Genomic DNA, 18202 nt, shown 5'->3' with positions numbered 1-18202 from the left:
AGCAAGTCTGCAATGTGTGCCAGCTTTGTATACGCACACATTACTGGCAGACAGTGATAGAGAGTGACAGACAATGATGTATGCGCAGTGTCAGGGTGTCTCGCTTTCCCCTCCCTTTGGGGTAAACAGGTCTGAAAAACTAGATTCTGGATGCATTTTGCCTAGCCTGTTTTATTTCTCCTTGTTACGTCCCTGCTTGCTGCACACACAAATGGATTGCTAGTGACAGCCATCGATGCTCTGGTGTAGAGTCCCCCGTAGCATGGTTGTATTGGCAGCCAATGGCAAAATGCACCAGCTCAGTATTAACAGAGACCACCTCTTGGCTCACCTGTCGTGTCGTGTTTGCAGTTAAAGATTTAAAAGGAGCCTGACAAGCGATGTTCGGCAAAGTAAAATCTTGCTTAGACTCAAGGCTTTATATGTCTAGACACCAGGCACAGGTGCTGTCAGAGGCCAATTTTACTAATAAAATATATCCTAATTTTGTGCTTACAAGAGGAGAGGTGCTTCAAGGAAGCATGGATAATTATTAATTTGTACCTGGGCATAGAGAAAGACAATTTGCACAGACAGACAGCTGAAGTGACACAAAGTTCCAGTGACATTGAGTATCAGTAACGAAACAAATAAAAAAAAGAAAACAAAGGGCATCATGGGATAACAACGAGAAAACGAGGTCTGAATATGCTCATCTAAAGACAAAACACAGTGCATGCAACGCAGAGCTCTCATAACATTTCAAAATGAATGTTATTGGAAAAATAAGTGAAAAAGAAATAACGTAATGATCTTGGGATTAGCTGTGAAAAATGGATCGGATCAAAGCATCAGGAAATCAGTAAATGTTCATTGATTAGTTTAATAAGTAGGTTTTAGCCAACACACTTAATACAACTCAATTATTTGTTTTTTTAAATTGCTTTCAACACACAGAGACACACACTCTCATGCACACACACACAAACACCTGTGCAAACGGTATACATGGCTTTGTCAGCATGTCAGCTTCGACAGGTACTGAGGACCCTTTGCATAAATTCAAAGGAGAGCCTGGGCTAGTATGATGGACAGGAAAGTGAAGGTTTTCATTACATGGTAATACGCTTGGAGGCATGTTTACTAAAGGACAGTCAATCGATCGCTTAATATGCTCAGAAAAGGATGTGTGTGTGTGTTTGACATTTTTATTTACTTAGAAGCTGGTGAATTAAAATATACAGGTCTCTCCAAAGCCTTGCTTATCTTGAGCAGATCCATGAAAAAAATGCCTTAAAATACATTTACTGATGTATCTGTTAGTAAATCACAGAATTGGACTGTAAATGAAATAATCTGAATAAAAATGCCACACAGGTTATATGTGTATATCTATGTATCTACGGATCTGAACAGCACACATACAGAGCAGGCCTGCTTTTACGTGTTTAGAAAATATAAGGATAAATAAAGATAATACAGTTTGAGTGGTAAATGATGTTAAGTTTAGTGATAATGGATGAAGGCTGCATCGGATCATGTCCTTAGTTTCTCTGTAAACATGGTATCATCTCCATGGCAGTCCATGCTGGTTTTGGGCTGAGTTGCGCATGTCAGCTGTTTCAAAATTCTAATCCATCATTAACAACTAGGAATTACTGGCAGATAAGACTTTTAACTACTCTCATACACTCTAATGGGAGCTGTTAACCACTTGCAACGACTGGCTTCCAAGCTTGTTGCTAAATGTTGGCTGTCTGTTATGTAGAAACAAACAAAATCAGGTTATAATCCCATAGAGAGAGAGAGAGACCGGGCCATCCCCCTCAATCTCTCTAATAATAACTTTACAAATCTTAATTACAACAAGTGTGGTCCAACATGACACCAGTAATACCACTTAATGGACTGATGAGTGTTCCATACCCCTTCCTTCACCCCATGGTTTGAAGGGTGAAAAGTAGCTTTTATGCATCCCAGGATCTGCCCAGTCTTCTGGGCCCTGTTATTCGCCTCACAAGGGGTTAAGGTGTCAGGACCCCTTTATTGAGCAAATGCGTAAACTTTTAGGCCAATACTATTCCTGTATGCCCAGTTATCTGGGCCCCATAAAGTACTAACTGTAAAGGGTTACTTCAAGCACCGTGAACACTTAAGTGATTTGAAGTGGTCATGGTGCCATGGAGTCTGCACTATTAAACACATTAGATACAGAAACAAACCCCTCTGCTCCTGGAATTGTAACTCCACCTGCATTAGCATGAAGGTGGAGTTACATTAGTCTGGAACTAATGTAAATTCTGTGTATGCACGGAGTTGCATCACTGGCTGAAGGATTGGCATTCGGTTCTGCAGCTCTACGAAAGCCAGATGCACGTCGTAGCCAGTCATAAAGAAGAACAGGAGCCGGTGGAAAGCTGTAGCGGTTATGATGCTTGGCGTAACCCAGGAAATGCACTGCCCTCCACTGTGGCACTGAAAAGGATTAAACAGAACTTGGTACTGGTGAAGTTGCTTTGGTAATTATTTATTATTTTATAACTTTGCAAATCAGAAAAATGTGTAATGGTTGGTATAACTTTCAGTAGACATTATTACAAAGGTGACTTTAAAGGCAATGGCGAAGCTTGGAAATGTTTTGGTAGTGGATGCAAATATCTGCCGACTGCAAGGAAAAATTTCTAAAAGGGGAAATGCCAATTAAAATTGTATATTACTTTATTACCTTAATAAGAGAGATATAACCAACACATCAGTATTAAAAAAGTGAATCCGGTGTATTTGCAAATGTAGACTGGGTTGAGCAGGATAACAAGGAATACGGTGCACAGCTGGAGGTGAGATTGTAGCGAAAGCTCAGACACCTGATTGGAATCCCCAAAACCACCTCCAAAGGGGAATAAACAAATCATACATACATAAGGTGGAGCTATAGGGCTGAAATACAATATAAATCTGTAAAACACAAAAATGGACAGGAATAGTGCAATATTATCAATATAAATGACATGTAAACCAATGGCAATAAGAGTGTCACTCACAAGCATGGAGTCAATAATACTAGAATTCCCTTCGGCAGAATACAGGGAACACACGAGGATCTTATCCATGGGTTCCTTAATTTCCAACTGCAGAAGCCCTCGGTTTGGGTTAAAATGCATTTTGGACTACCTATTGGACATTCATTTAGCCAAGAATACACTTTGACTATTTGGTATTTACTTTACCTTTTTTTCATTATATCTGTGATTTTACTGAATTAAATAAAGGATCCCTTGGATAGGATCCTCGCTTGTTCCCTGTTTTCTGTCGATGGGAATTCTACCTTTGGAACCATTGACACAAGATCAGGGTGACAAAGGAGTTGGACAAAGGAGACGTCCTGCACGTACTATCTGAGCCATTTGTTATTATTGGCTCCATGCTTGTAGGTGACACTCTTATTGCCATTGGTTTACATGTCATTTATATTGACAATATTGCACTATTCCTTTCCATTTTTGTGTTTTACAGATTTATATTGTATTTCAGCCCTATAGCTCCACCTTATGTATGTATGTATGATCGGTAGAGCAGGAGGTAACAATGTATTGTTTTATCAGCATCTCTCATATTTAATTACTTTCATAGCTTTGGGGCAGTTTACTGCTATATCTTGCAGTGAGTTTCACTAGGATACTGGTCCCGCTTTCTTCCCCTGTCTCCCTCCTGCAAGATACCATTATCCTAAAACCCCATATTAAGCGCCAATCATTGTATCTGCTAGATACCACGCTCTAAAAACGACTCTAATTTAAATTCACAAGGTGACACTCAGTATCTCAACATATGCATATTCACAGATTGTTTAATCCCTACTCCATCTATGACAATTCATAATAAAAAGTTATGAGATATAGTGCCTGTGTCTTAAGCGTGGCTTTTTCTTTAAAGCTGGCATTTATTTTAAACCTTTAAATAAGACTTCAGCTCCTTTTAGTGCCCTTTAAATTGGTGCCAAAATCGTTAGCAATTAGAACAAAGTCGTGTTGGGCTTAGGGACACAGGGTATAGCCATGCTCACCCACATTAGAGTTGAGCTCTAGGAGTTGGAATATGGGTGTGTAGAGTGTATATGCACTACATGTGCTTACCTGAATTGAAACCTTGTGACGTGACAATATTTAATTCTTGCTACTGAGATTACACATTAATCTCAGTAGCAAGAATTAAAGAATGAAATACACATTACGCTCGAAGAATAGTAAATTGAGATCTTAAACTGGAACTATATCCTGATTTTTTAGTGCATGGTTGTGGCAGCGAATATAATAATGCTGAAAGTACATGTTTGCCCCTGGAGGGAAGGAGGTAAACATCTCATTTGGGTTCATCATCATTCTATTAAAATTAACTTCTTCATTTCAAAGAGACCAGCATAAAGACAGTAATGATTGATGTTATTTTTACACACATCAGACAGGCATAAACATTTTAAAAAGTCATCTTAATGTCTCCATAGTAACCACATAATCTGGGTACTCTTACTCGAAATGTTCTTGCTTTCATGTAAACTAAGGATAAATAACTGATGATATTAAATTAGAGGTGATAAAAGGTCATGTTGAGTAAACAGACACTTCTGAGTTCTAGAACGCACAATTTTGAATTCGTTTTTATAACTGAATTGTAAAGTGGATTCTACCATGAAAGCACATTGTGTGGCCAGGATGGATATGAATAGAGATGGATGTAGAAACCTAAATTTGGCAAAATTATGGAAGCAATGCTGGTCCTATGAGACATATTTCTGAGACCAATCTCTTTGATAGAACAACAAAAATATGTTTTCCTCCAATAAACTGGTTACTAATTTATCTACATCATGAGCTCACAAACGCAGTGCAGTAGTTCACACAGCTCAGCATTTCAGATGTTCTATCCATGACCACTCAAATGGAAATTATCAGGTTAAAATATTGTGGTACTACGACGCACCAAGTGACTTGATTGTTTGCCTAGTGTCTGCATTTTCGGATCAGATGTCCACTGTAGGTCTATCGCTCACCTCTATGGGACACTATACTTTCTTTAGGTTTATTCGTCATATAGTCATGTATGTAGTGTAAAATAGATATTTGTTTAAAAGTTGGTACTCATTTGCTTTGATAGGCACACTAATAGCTTAGACCCTTTTAGTGAAATAGTGTACCTTTTTTACTATTGTATTTGCTTTTATAGCTATATAGGCTAATAAAAAGTGGTCACAGTAACCACAAATAAAGCAAAACCTTAGCTACAATTACAAACAGAGGCCAAGTTCTCCCTGTGGGCCGAATCTCTTTTAGTAAAGGCTGTAGGAAGAAATTGTGTGACATAGAGGGGGGCTGTGTTTCCAATCGCCATCCATCACCAGCATACTTTGTATGTTGGTGACAGATGCCCAATACAAACAGATTTAACATTAGGCTAATGACCCTGCCAGAGTTGGTGTAACTCTTCCAGCAGCGACCTAGATATGTCTATATGTGCAGCTTTTCACACTGAAACACTAGACTCTAAAATCTAGAATCCTAGCACCATGACCACATCAAATCACTGAATTATATATAGCTTGTTTCTGCAAGCTTTTCAATGTAAACACTGCCTTTAAGAGAAAAATCTGTGTTTACATTGTTGCCTAGCAAAACCTCCAGTGGCAGTCACTCAGATGGTCAGTAGGGGTGATTCCTAGTCCAGTACGGCACCTATGTTAGTTACTTAGGCTGAAAAGAGGCACGTGTCCATCAAGTTCCTCACTTTTGTTTTTTGCTGTTGATCCAAAAGAAGGCAAAAAAAATAAACAGTTCCAATTTTGCAACAAACTAGGAAAAAAAAATCCCTCTTGACCCAGAATGGCAGTCAGATTAATCCTTGGATCAAGAAGCTATTACCTTACATTGAAAAATTATATAATTGAATATTCTGTTTTTGCAGGTATGCATCTAGTTGCAGTTTAAACATATGTACGGACTCTGATAAAAACCACTTCTTCAGACAGAGAATTCCATATCCTTATTGTTCTTACGGTAAAAATAACCTTTCCTTTGCCTTAGAGGAAATCTTCTTTCTTCTAGTCTAAACGCATGACCTCGTTCAGCATATCCACGCTCTGCATGGAGGTACTGAACGTTCCCTATAGAGGTGCATTGATTTAATGCATCTCTATGAGGAGATGCATATTGGCACTGCACACTTTTGTATTGAAAAGCTTTAGATTGGCCAAGATTATCAAGATTGATGATTTCAGCCATGAAATCAGGGCAAGCCATGGTGAGACCGGCGTGGTGTAGAAAAAAAGTAGAGTAAAAACACCTTTCTGGTTTTATTTTAATGTATGTCCACGTAACCTGGAAGCTCTGCTCCCACGCTCGCTTTTTAGGGATGTAGGAGCCTAAGTCATAGCCCAGCATCAAAGCAGGGTGCGCGAGGGAGCAGAGCAAGAAGAGGAAGAAAATTACAACTCCCTCTGGGGGGCCTAATGTGGCCAGCTGGCCAGCTCTTGGAACCGCCATGACAGACGGAACACAAAGAACCCATTCACACTCGCCCTCTCTCCCATGTAGTTCTGCCACTGCACCAGCAGGCATCGGTGCAGTGTTGAACGGGCTAACAACCACCCAGGCGCCAGGATAATATTCCTAGTCGCCATGACAACCTGGCACCTAGGATTTGTCAAGCCCTCCTTTGAGTACAGTCTTAAAGTGTGTTGGATCTTTAAGTATATATTCAATTTAACACTTGTAAACAATTGTTTCGCTTGTTGGTCTCTGTTGGAAGGAAAATGCTCCGAAATGTTTAGAGGAAAATCGGGCAGTGATATTCATAGATACATTATGCCAATATTGCTATTGTGACTTATTTCAATAATTCTTTACAAACAGAATCCATGAGTCTCTGGTGCATACGTTATCCTCGAATAACACAGATACAACCACGGCATTTATATACTACAAAGTTACAAAATATCCGCACAAAAAAAAACCAAAACCCATAAACAGATAACTTAAAGCCAGCTTATAACTGGATAGTCTTTCATTTCCAAGCCAATTTTGCATATGTTTCATTCCAGCCTTTTATTGTGCTGTGCGAACATACAAAGCCAGGATTTTGTCAAAAACAGCATTTTCTCTGATATTACGCAGCTCAAAAACTTGTAAGATGAAATGCTCTTTTTTACCCCTTCTCACAAAATGTCTAGGAATATGCCAATTTACGCATGTTATTTATTTTTTATTTTTTATTCTTTGATAATCTCTTTTTTTTTTTTTTGCCACGGTTAAGTAGCAGAAACTGTTTAATGAAAAATACGAAGCTAAAGACTAAACAATAAACAAAAATAACAAGCAAGTACAATATCAAGTAACAATTGACCTTTAATTTAAGTGCCCTTAAAGGACAGAAAGGCTCACCATTGAATAAAACAGCACAGGGATATAAATGTATGATATAAAATGTCTATTTCTAAAGAATTTGTAATAAAAGATGGCAATCGTAACATGCTACCTAGTATTAAAATAGTCGCTTAGTAGAGAAAAAATGCAGAATGTATAGCAATAATAAAGGGGAAACTAACTAAAAGCTTTGTTACATCGGGTGACCTTCAGATATATGTTTCAAAATACACCACTCAGCGTGGAGTCATGCATAAATCATCAAATGGTTCCTTTGTATATATTACATTGTAGATCAGGAAAGAAATACTAAACTAGGGGTCTCAGTACGTGGTTAAGGTTCATAATGCATTAAAAATAAATGTATGATCACATAGGAGCATAGGTAACCCCTATCTCCGTTACACAATGCAGGATTGTCAGATGTGTAGTGAATCCATCAACGTGATAGGTTAATGCTATCGTAGGCATTCGGAGCATGTAGGCACTTATGCGCTGTGAGACCCATGTTGTGACTGTATATAAAAGACCCTGATCCAAGATTTACGGATTCATTTAGAGATATGTATTGTTTTCTTCAATATAAAATTACAACAAGAGAGTGTACAGGGGTGGGTGGCAGAATTCGGTGATCAATGTTAGCTTAGTAGATGCATGCATCAGTAGGGACATACTTTTTAACATTTCACATTTTTTTTTACAGTTGCTGAACGGATATATGGACAAGGACATTTGTAATTCAATTTATGATATTTTTTTTTGTAACAAAGTAAGCCATTGGAAATTGGGCAAACAAAACACAATTTGCAGAAATGAATGTATAAACACAGTTACTGCAGTTTAATAGCACGTTGTTGTGCATTTTATTGCTGTGACGCTTTGAGATACACTCATACACGGCAAATATTTTAAGAAAAGGGTAAGCTAAGTTAGGGAAAAAGGGGAGGGGTATTTGGTTTTTGATCAGTGACTATTCTTCTAAAAAAAGTAAATGGCTTAAAGGGACACTATAGTCACCAGGACAACTACAGCTTATTGGATTTGTTCTGGTGAATAGAATCATTACCTTCAGGCTTTTTGCTGTAAACACTGCCTTTTCAGAGAAAATTCAGTGTTCACATTACAGCCTAGTGATAACTTCACTGGCCACTCCTCAGATGGCTGTTAGAGATCCTTCCTGGGTCATGGCTGCCTAAAATGCATCCAAACATTCAGTGTCTCCACTCTCTGCATGCAGACACTGAACTTTCCTCATAGAGATACATTGATTCAATTTATCTCTATGAGGAGATGCTGATTGACCAGGGCTGTGTTTGAATCATGCAGGCTCTACCCCTGATCTGCCTCTTTGTCAGTCTCAGCCAATCCTATGGAGAAGCACTGTGATTGAATCAGGCTACCACTTCTGATGATGTCAGCAGACTGCTTGTTTTTCTGAGGCAAACAGCATGCATAGTTACAGCTTCAGGCTTGAATACAGTAAGATTTTGCTATTGTTATGGAGGCATGAGGGGGCCCAAGGGGGCTAGATGGTGGTTTTAACACTATAGGGTCAGGAATACATTTTTGTGTTCCTGACCCTATAGTCATCCTTTAATCTGGGAATCTGGACACCATCTCAGATCTGCTTATGGAATTGTGAATTCTTAGACTGTACACCCTAATTTGAAGGATCTATGATTCTTACTCAATACCTTAATCTTGTCCTTGTGTGAATAAGAGTGCTTCTATGTAGACTCTGTATAACAGCAATGGTGAATGTTTTTGAGCATGAATACCAACTCTTCTGCAGACATCATTTAATAGCTCAGAAAAGGCGCAGATTTAAATTTTCATTTCGTCATCGTCATCCCTTTTTAACTTCATTTTCTGCTCTTGCCATTAAAGTTCCTTCTCATGTTCATTTGTATTCCCCTCCTTTCTGTCCTTTATGCCCCTATCCATATTAACTTCTTGTTTCCTCCATTTAAAATCCCAAGTACATCAGCTCCTCTCAATCCATTCACATCCCATCACCCATTCTATATAAGTTCCTCCTCTCTATTACATCCTCATCCATTTCTATATAATTCCCCACTACATCCATCTTTCTCCCACTTCCATACATGATCCCATTTTAACCACCCCTTCTCTCAATCTCTCACTCTCCTTGTTTCAATATTTGCTGTTTATTCCTATATGTACACTTCTTTCACATTCTGTCAGTCGCAATTTTGCGTCTTCTATATAATCTCTCTTTTCTCCAACCATATCATCCTTCGTTTTTCTTGCCAAATCAGTTCCACATCAGTCGTCTCTGTCCCATGTTCTACCTCTCCATCTATATAGAATTCCTCACTCAAGTTTCCCCCTGCCTAATAAACTTATCATTCTCATTCTCTCGTACTATTTTCTATGTTCTTTTACACTATTTAGGTACATTATATATAGTCATATCGGCACTAGTGACAGGATATGTGATGAAGATGACATGGAACATGAAATGACACGTTACGGGCTTTCAGATTGATGCCTATTCTAAAAGTGGAAAAGTACTACGTCAGTCATCTCCAACAGCTGGAAAGTTCATAGACCATAAGATCAATAATAATTCTAAAATAATTAAACTAGCTCTAATGATGGTCAACAATTAGCCCTAATTACCAGGTGTTGGCAGAAGATTACATGAGTTTAAAAACCACATGAAGTCACAGGATGGTGAACCATATGCTCTTTAACAGTAGAAATGTGTTTTCGCTGTGATAAACGCATATTTTTTAAAGCAATTTGCAATACAATGACAATGCAAAAGATTGGTGAATTATTGGAGTCACTGTCCTGTACAGCTATTTGTTCCCTAATTTTATTTCCTATTACTGAAACCCATAATATTGCCTTAATGTATTTTTTTTTGGAGCGCAGTTAATGCTATTAGTGCCCGTTAATTTCCTTTTAAGCATTTTGATAATTGATGTTATAATAGTATGATAATTTGCACTTAAAGATTTTTAATTGGATTGCCACATAAATCTCTGTCAGGACACTTGTTGATGGCATCCTGAGGAAGACCTCATGCCGCCTCGAATATAACTTCATCATCAGTGTTTCTTTCTTCCTGCCCTGGGTCCTCGGTACACTTAAAGGGAAACTGTCACTTTTTTTCATGCAATGCTCTTTTAAATGTATAATAATGCTTTACCAATTGAGGTCATATCCATACAGATTACAATTCACTGCAACTGTATAAGCCCAGTGGATAACCACGAAAATGTGTCAAAATACACCTAAGGTGGCTTTGTCCCCGTCTGGGGCTTTGCATAATTTGCAAAGACCCCAACCTTGCATGCTCTGATGGCAGTGAGGTGGCCAAAGGGTGCAGGGGAAGGTGAGTTATACTTACCTGAACCTGTCCCTAGTGGCCGCTGCCTCTTCTTTTTGGCAGTCTTCTTTAGCTCTTGGCACTTCATCTGCCAATACCTGATGTCAGCTGATGCTCGTGCATGGAAGACTCCAGTATCCTCAATAAGCGGAGCCTTTTTCCATCATCAGTAATGGCTGAGAGCTTGACTAGGCTTGACAAAAGGTAGTTTCACATTTTGTCAAGCCGTCTTTTTTTCAGTGAAATTCCAACACAGTCAATGTGAGTTTTCATAAACACTTAATAAATACTTATTTTGGATGGGAGCGGGGTTGTCCAAAAATACTTTTTTTTTTACAGCTACCTGTACCCATATGAATATATGCTGGTTAGTTTGTAATCTCACTAAACTATTAGGATATAAATAAAATAATACTTATTCCAGTCTTATCCTGGGAGCAAAAATTGGGCCTTTGTAAAAGTAAACCATTTCCATGCCTATCTGGCTCTCAGACATGTTGGGGTTCTGGCGATGTTCGATCCTTTTCATAGAGTTTCCAGTTAAGAGAAAAGGCAGAACTGTCAGAAAATCCTATAATGCAATATGTTTAAGAGTTGTGCAGGTTTTCATTAGTACTCCTATGAACACTAAGACACTAAGAGATTCCCTCTGGAATCTGGTTAAGTATGAAATAGCTGCATTATATTCGCAAGCGTAAGATCCTAAACACACTTGGTGCATTAACCTGTTTTCTATAGATCTATGATGAAGTCTGGCCTTTGCTCAAAAGCTTCTCATTGTTTACCAGCTCTCCTGGCAGTCGTGTGTATTTTGCAGTACCACTGATTCAGAACATGGCATGTCAGACATTATCTCACTAACTTCAGCCATATAACTCGTTCCAAGAATCCCATCGCAGATGAGCTAAACTGCAGGAGATAGCCGCATTAACCTAGGGATATATATTTTCTTTCACGGATTACAAGAGAAATCTGTCATACAAGTAATCCTAGAAGACTTCCTACTGTTTTATTTAAAAAAAGTTCCAATAATATAACACCACTAATGTCTAGAGCCATTATACCTACCACCCACTCGTTACTTATTACCCTTAGTGAAAGCCAGTCTAGCGAGCCTCAAGCACTTAGAATCTCTGTTTCAAAACAATCATTTATCTAATTGGTAATAGCTGCTCTAAGTAATGCACTTGCTACCACTTTGCTATTTACTACTGTAAATATTGAGAAAAATATATGTTTTAGCTCCTTTCAGAGCAATACCAATACATACACGCAATGCGAATGAATGCCTTCTGACTTTTCGAGGTACCAGAGGAACTCCAGGCCACGCAATGGCACCAATATTCTTCCAGACCAAAGATCTTCTCCACTTGTTGCCGCGAGATGTCTATTCTCACTTCCATGACGGGTAGACCTGAAAAGAAACAAATAATAGCATCATTAAGAAGGAGGTATGCAGATGAGAATCGGTTTCAACAAACATGGTTTGCTCATGAATACTAATGTCCCAAGATATATTCCTTACGGAATGAGGATTTCAATGCTGTTTAAACTGATACAGGCTAATTGTCAAGCTGATGAACGGTCTGAACAGTGTTCATGGATCTCTCATGGATCTTTTCAATTTTTTGACAGGTAGTAAGTCTACCCAAGCATTTGTCTTGTCTCTATGGTTTGTTTGTTCTGCTGCTTGTCTCTGAAGGGTTTTCTGTTGACTTTGAAAATAGTCAGTTAGTAAGATGAATCAATCTGGTATCTCTTTTTTGAGATGAATGTATGTCACTAAGAAGCATGAGATAAAAAAATGAATAAGCATGTACTAACGTGGAGTACTATATAGACCCCTGTTATCCCTCCCCCCACCTCCACCCCCTGGTATCGCCACTGCAGTAATACATTCCAAATATAAAAAATTATGGTCCTACACTCCCCAAAAATAAGGTATTGCTGTTTTATTTAGTGCATAGCAGGAAGCACGCACCTAAATAGCAATGTTTCGGCTCACATAGGAACCCTATTCAGCTTGTATAAGGCTCTTATGTAAACCTAAATAGAGCAATTTATGCAACGTAAAACAATACTATGTTGTTTTTGGAGAGTGCTGGACCATTCTTTTTATTTAGATGCCGGAGATGTTGATATGGTCAATTACAATTGGGTTATTCACTAAACTGGAAATTGGGAAGAACTGACAAAGGCAAATTGCATAATTTAGGTGAAAATCTCTGAGCTGAGCATGGATAGTTTGGCCATACTTAGTCTCTTATCCACCATTCTAGACATCCTGGAGAAAACCGAAGAAAAATAGAACACCGATAATGAACTGATACATATCCTGTGCTCACAAGCTTTTCTGAAATATATTTCAGTTTCCTGAAATGTATTTTCAACAAATGTCGCATAAAGTTGCTCCCCCTCCTCATTTGCATACAGACATAAGTCTCCATATGGCTATATTTACTTATAAAGCTTGTTAAATGCTAAAATAGTCTCTTTTCTGTCATTTACCTAAAATACTGTGCATGTTATAAGTATCGCTTATTCTAAGCTTGTATAAGGAAGCAAAAGTCAAAGGGCTGGATTCTTTTAGTGGAGTATGTATAGCAATTCCTCTATTGAAGACTGTTGGAAAAATCAAGGCCATAGAGTTTATGATATACATTCATTAATTGGTCTACCATGAGGGAAAGATAATTATTTGTCAGTTTAAAAAAAGTGATGTCAAAGTTCGACTCAGTCAAGGCACAGCCAGGGCACATAATGCAAATGAATAGAAGGCGGAGAATTAGAAACATTGTTTTATTTCTCCTCTTCTCTGACTGCTTTCTCTAAGCTAACTGTCAATTACAAATGACAGAGATTATAACATTGACTCACAGCGAGCTTAAATGATGGATCCAGAGCTGTGGATTCCTGTATTTAGTTTTATTTTTCACACCTTCAAATACAAGACATAAGAAGTCGCAATTCACTTTAAATTAATTAGTCTGCTTTGTTTTTACTTTTTCATTTGACACACACGTTCTCCAGATGTATAATGTGATTGCATGCTGTATATTTGAATTATCATATTCACTGAATGTCTTCAGATTTTTTTTCTGACTGCATATTCTATAAATTAAAAAAAAAAAATCATACGGGTTCGCCTCTTATGGTTTAAGTTTAAATGTTTTCTAAAAAAGGAACGTAAAAATGATTGATTGTTGCATAAATGCAATTTATACTTTGTACATGTGTCCCTTACGTAATAGACTAAGCATAGTATGGATTATGTGAGCACCTACCCATTTACCTATTGCTCAGGAACCAGTGGATGTACAGACTAGACATGTAATTGAAGTCACTATTTATACCGCACTTATTATTTTTTTTTTTGTGAATATAATTTTTATTTATTCGTCGTGCAGGTGTAAAGGATCAGTGAGACTCGCAGGTCTCCACGATGTGTTATGGCAAAATATGTCAGGTCGGGCTCGCAGGCCCATAGTGTGGACGGACTTGCAGGTCCCCATTCTCTGGTGTTATGTGCTTCATTTAATACAAGTTTTTGTACATGTTATAAACGGGATGAACCATATGCATAGTAACCGTCATTAGTCCAGGTTAGGTAGCATTTTACAAGGTGTCAGTGTTTGTGAAGTGAGCACCGTTATCTGTGTCATTTGTATATGTAAGAACCTTGGTGCGTTCGTTATGTCCCAGCTATCTTGTTCGAGTTCCGTCTGTGTGTCGGTGTTCCCACGCTATCTTTTCGGTGCATACATTGTATTAGAGGTTCGCTCTGTGTGTGAGCCTGGATTCATAGGCCTCGCTTCTGGCCTCTGTTGTCGGGCCTCTCATAGGGCCCTTTGTCTCGAGTCGTGTGGTGTTGCCCTTGTTGAGTTTGTGTTTTCCCCACTGTTACTGTTAGTATATCCTGTGTTTAATTAGGGATGTGTTTAATTAGGGATGTGATGGTATTGTGGGCAAGAGGTTCCCCCTTGCTGGGTGGGTGGTTGCGGCTTTAGCCGTGTCGTTTCCGGACCCGTCTGGGGTTATTACGTTCGTTCGTCTGGTATGTCGTTAGGGTGTTATCCCCGACAGGTCTGTGGGGGGTTCGTTTCATTCTGTGTGTGTTTTCTTTCAGGGTGAGGTTATCCCTTGTTGCGGTGGGTGCGGTAGAGTGGGTTCGGGTTCGGGAGAAGGGGGGGGTTCTGTTCCGGTCGTCTGTCAGTCGTCTTCTGTTGTCTGGAGTATGTGTTCTGGGTCTTATCTGTCTGTGTTGTGGTGTTCGTCAGTGTCAGTTCTGAGTTCTAGTTGGATCCCTCCTTTGCTGTCTCTAGGATCCAATGCGTCCGTATGCTCATGTAGGTCGTAGGGGTAGTATTGGCCGTCATGGTCAGCTCCTCTATTGTCCTGAGTTCCTCCATTTGGCTAAACCAGATCGAGAGCGGGGGTGTCACTGTTTGTTTCCAGAATTGGGGGAGCACTCGTTTGGTCACATTAAGTATTCTAATAGTCATGGACTTTTTGTATCTAGAGTGGGGAACTGATGTGTGGTGCAGGAGCATCACTGCCGGTCCGGGGGGGGGGGGGGGGGGGGGTGCATCCGTGAATTTCTCTAGCATTTTGTGTATCCTCTTCCAGTATGGCTGGATCAACGCGCAATCCCACCAAATGTGTTTCGTGGTGCCTACCTCTCGTTCGCATCTCCAGCATAGCCTGGAGGGTCTGGGTTTACGTGGTGGAGGAGATGTGGTGTCCTATACCAATGTGTTAGCAGCTTATAGGCTGTTTCCTGTGTTTTACTGTGTGTGGAACAGTGGTGTGTGAGGTAGCAGATGGATTCCCATTCTGCTTCTGTAAGCGTGTTGCCGAGGGCGGCCTCCCATTTTCCCATAAAAAGGGGTGTCTCGGATGGGGTTTCTGATTGTAGCATGGAGTATAGGAAGGACACTCCATGCGGGAGTGGGTCTGGGTGTGAGCTGACCACCTCTATTGTGGTCCGGTCTCTGGTGAGTGCCGATCCCTGTGGCAGGGAGTGGACAAAGTTGGTTAGTTGGGTGTACTGAAAGTGGTGCATAAAGATCGGGGGCGTCTCTCCTAACATATCTGTTAGCGTTTTACATTTCTCTCCTTGGAGGATGTGGTGTAGGTGTGGGGATTTGTCTGGGAGGATGTGTTTGAGGGCTCTTGGGTCTAGTCCCGGGAGAAAGTCCTCGTTGTGCGTCAGTGGCAGGAGGGGGGAGGGGTATGGTGACATGTTCCCCTTCCTCGCGGCCCTCCTCCACACTTACCGCACTTATTATTGTACTCTGTATAACCACTTGTGAACGTACAATTGATATTTTGCAAAATAAAGAATTTTTTAAAATAAATAAATTAAAAAAATTATAGCAAGAAAGGCGTACAGATATTAGTGCATTAGGTTTATGCAAACCTAACTGAATTAATACAGAGCTCTATTGGATTTACAATTGAGCTAAAGTGTCATTGGCCTCTATCAGTGACCCATTAAAGATGCTCATAATCTTCTTTACCTCCCCCAACCTCCAGAAGGATCATTCATTAGGCTGTATACATAAAGACAACTTAAGAGCACAGAATACCCTACAGATGTTAAAACAACATATCTGTATAGATCAGGAAAACTGTGAATAATATTCAAGTGGATCAATAATCAGGACATAGATGTCCCTCCTCTAATGGAGGTCTTTGTGAAAGAGAGGCAAACATTTTATTTTTTAGAAAATGCCTCAAGACAATTAATCCCTAAGTCCTTATCTCAGTGGTATTTGAAAATTCTGGTTCAGAACTGATTTGTCTTGGCCAAACCACATTTTTTAATACATTTCTTGGGTGGGGAGTGTCTGAATTTTGGCCATATATTGTTGCGGCTCTGTAAAAGTTTAAAAATGAAAAAAGTTTTGGATAACTGATAATATAAACCAAAAAAGCACAAAAATGGGCCAATCAGTGTTCTGCAAATTATAAATATATAATATAGATATTATGTATATATTTTGCAGTACATTGATAAAAGCATTTTCCCACCATTTGGTTCACAGTTAAAGTGAGAAAAATAACTGTTAGATCGAAAAATAAGGGCAGTAAAAAAAAAATTAAAAAAATTATATTTAGATATTATACATTTATTAAGTATATAAATATAGATTTGTTCTTTTTGACTGATTCTCTCTTCCTCACTTCATACTTGATCTGTAAATAAAATAAAAAAATTGTCTGAAGCCATCAATCATCTTTTTTCCCATCAATCATATGTTTCTTTGGCGCCATGGGGAGAATTCAGAATCACTAATCAAAATGAAGATACTCGCCACCACGCGTTACGTTTGGTTTCTGATGCAGCTACATTTCTGCTCACAGACCCTTTTTTGCTTGACCTTTCCCCTCCCTAATGAGCCATAATGTCTCTCTTTCCCCAGCATTGATGGATTCCCTTCTTTCGACTGGATTGAGAAAAAAAAGTGTGAGAGGTACTATCGTCTGCCGAGATGTACGAAAAAAAATGGTCTTTAAATCCTGTGCTGGGTCTTGACATGTGATATCATGTCTTCCGGAGGGCAGCCAAACAACATGACCATTAACATCATTAGGTGGCAGAGACGCCAAATTGGGGATAAACAAAAATGAAATAATCTGTTTCGGCTGTATTCAGACACTCATCTCTTGAGATCCTGCCCTAGACGTAAGCAAAAATATGTCCCTGTTAAAAGGTTAGCCATCGCGGCTACAAATCAGGCTCCACATTCACGCTGCTAACAGTGTTTTGATTATGGAGTCTCATTAATGTTTTATGCTTGTCTTCATAGAACGCTGTGTACATTTCAAGCACTGACAGGGTTAATGAAGCCGTCGTCCCGATCATTTTTCTGTGAAATAGCTATTACAATAATGTTTTTTTTTAACGGCTTGAATTGATAACTTAATGAACCAATTACTGCAGGTCTGGGGTAGACAGAGAGTTAATTGGAACAGACATTTTTTTTTCTATATTGCATTTAATCAAGGGTATACTATAAACAATTATCGTGTCTAACATACATTTTGTACATATACCCTGTGAGCCGGGTTAAAAACGTCTAATTTTTTTAATTTTTTTCTGCAGTGAAAAAAAATCCTAAATCACTAGCGACTAAACAGTTAATGATGCAATGCTCTGCAGATTAGATCAGACTGAGCATAGGCTTGAAAATCTCCAGGGGTAAATATTGCATCTTCATATGGTAATTTAGGATGTAGGTAATGGACCAGCACTTCAAATATCTACAACTAGCAAAGAAGTGGTTAATGATGCAAGCAGGGAATAGCCATATTCTGCTGTAACAAGCTGTGGGTGGTTAGTGAAGACAAAATGTGCAGGATCTGTGCACCATAGTTAGCACGTGACAAAGGGAAGCGATATCTTGCAACCTGCAAGAAGAAATTCAGTAATTCAGAGCATTACACTAAT

At 39.0% G+C, this 18202-nt stretch overlaps 1 protein-coding gene across 3 annotated transcripts in view; it reads right to left on the bottom strand.

Moving 5' to 3' along the window:
* UNC5A (unc-5 netrin receptor A) overlaps positions 1-18202 on the bottom strand; it is a 296264-nt gene that overhangs the window by 36994 nt on the left and 241068 nt on the right. For all 3 annotated transcript variants that reach the window (XM_063447287.1, XM_063447288.1, XM_063447289.1), the window contains exon 3: positions 12020-12163. In XM_063447287.1, coding sequence (XP_063303357.1) covers positions 12020-12163 — 144 coding nt within the window. The remainder of the gene's footprint in view (positions 1-12019; positions 12164-18202) is intronic.

Source organism: Pelobates fuscus, chromosome 3 (assembly GCF_036172605.1).
Source record: "Pelobates fuscus isolate aPelFus1 chromosome 3, aPelFus1.pri, whole genome shotgun sequence".
Lineage (NCBI taxonomy): Eukaryota > Metazoa > Chordata > Amphibia > Anura > Pelobatidae > Pelobates > Pelobates fuscus.
The sequence above is the reverse complement of the archived record's forward strand: the minus strand, read 5'-3'. Positions and strand labels throughout refer to the sequence as shown.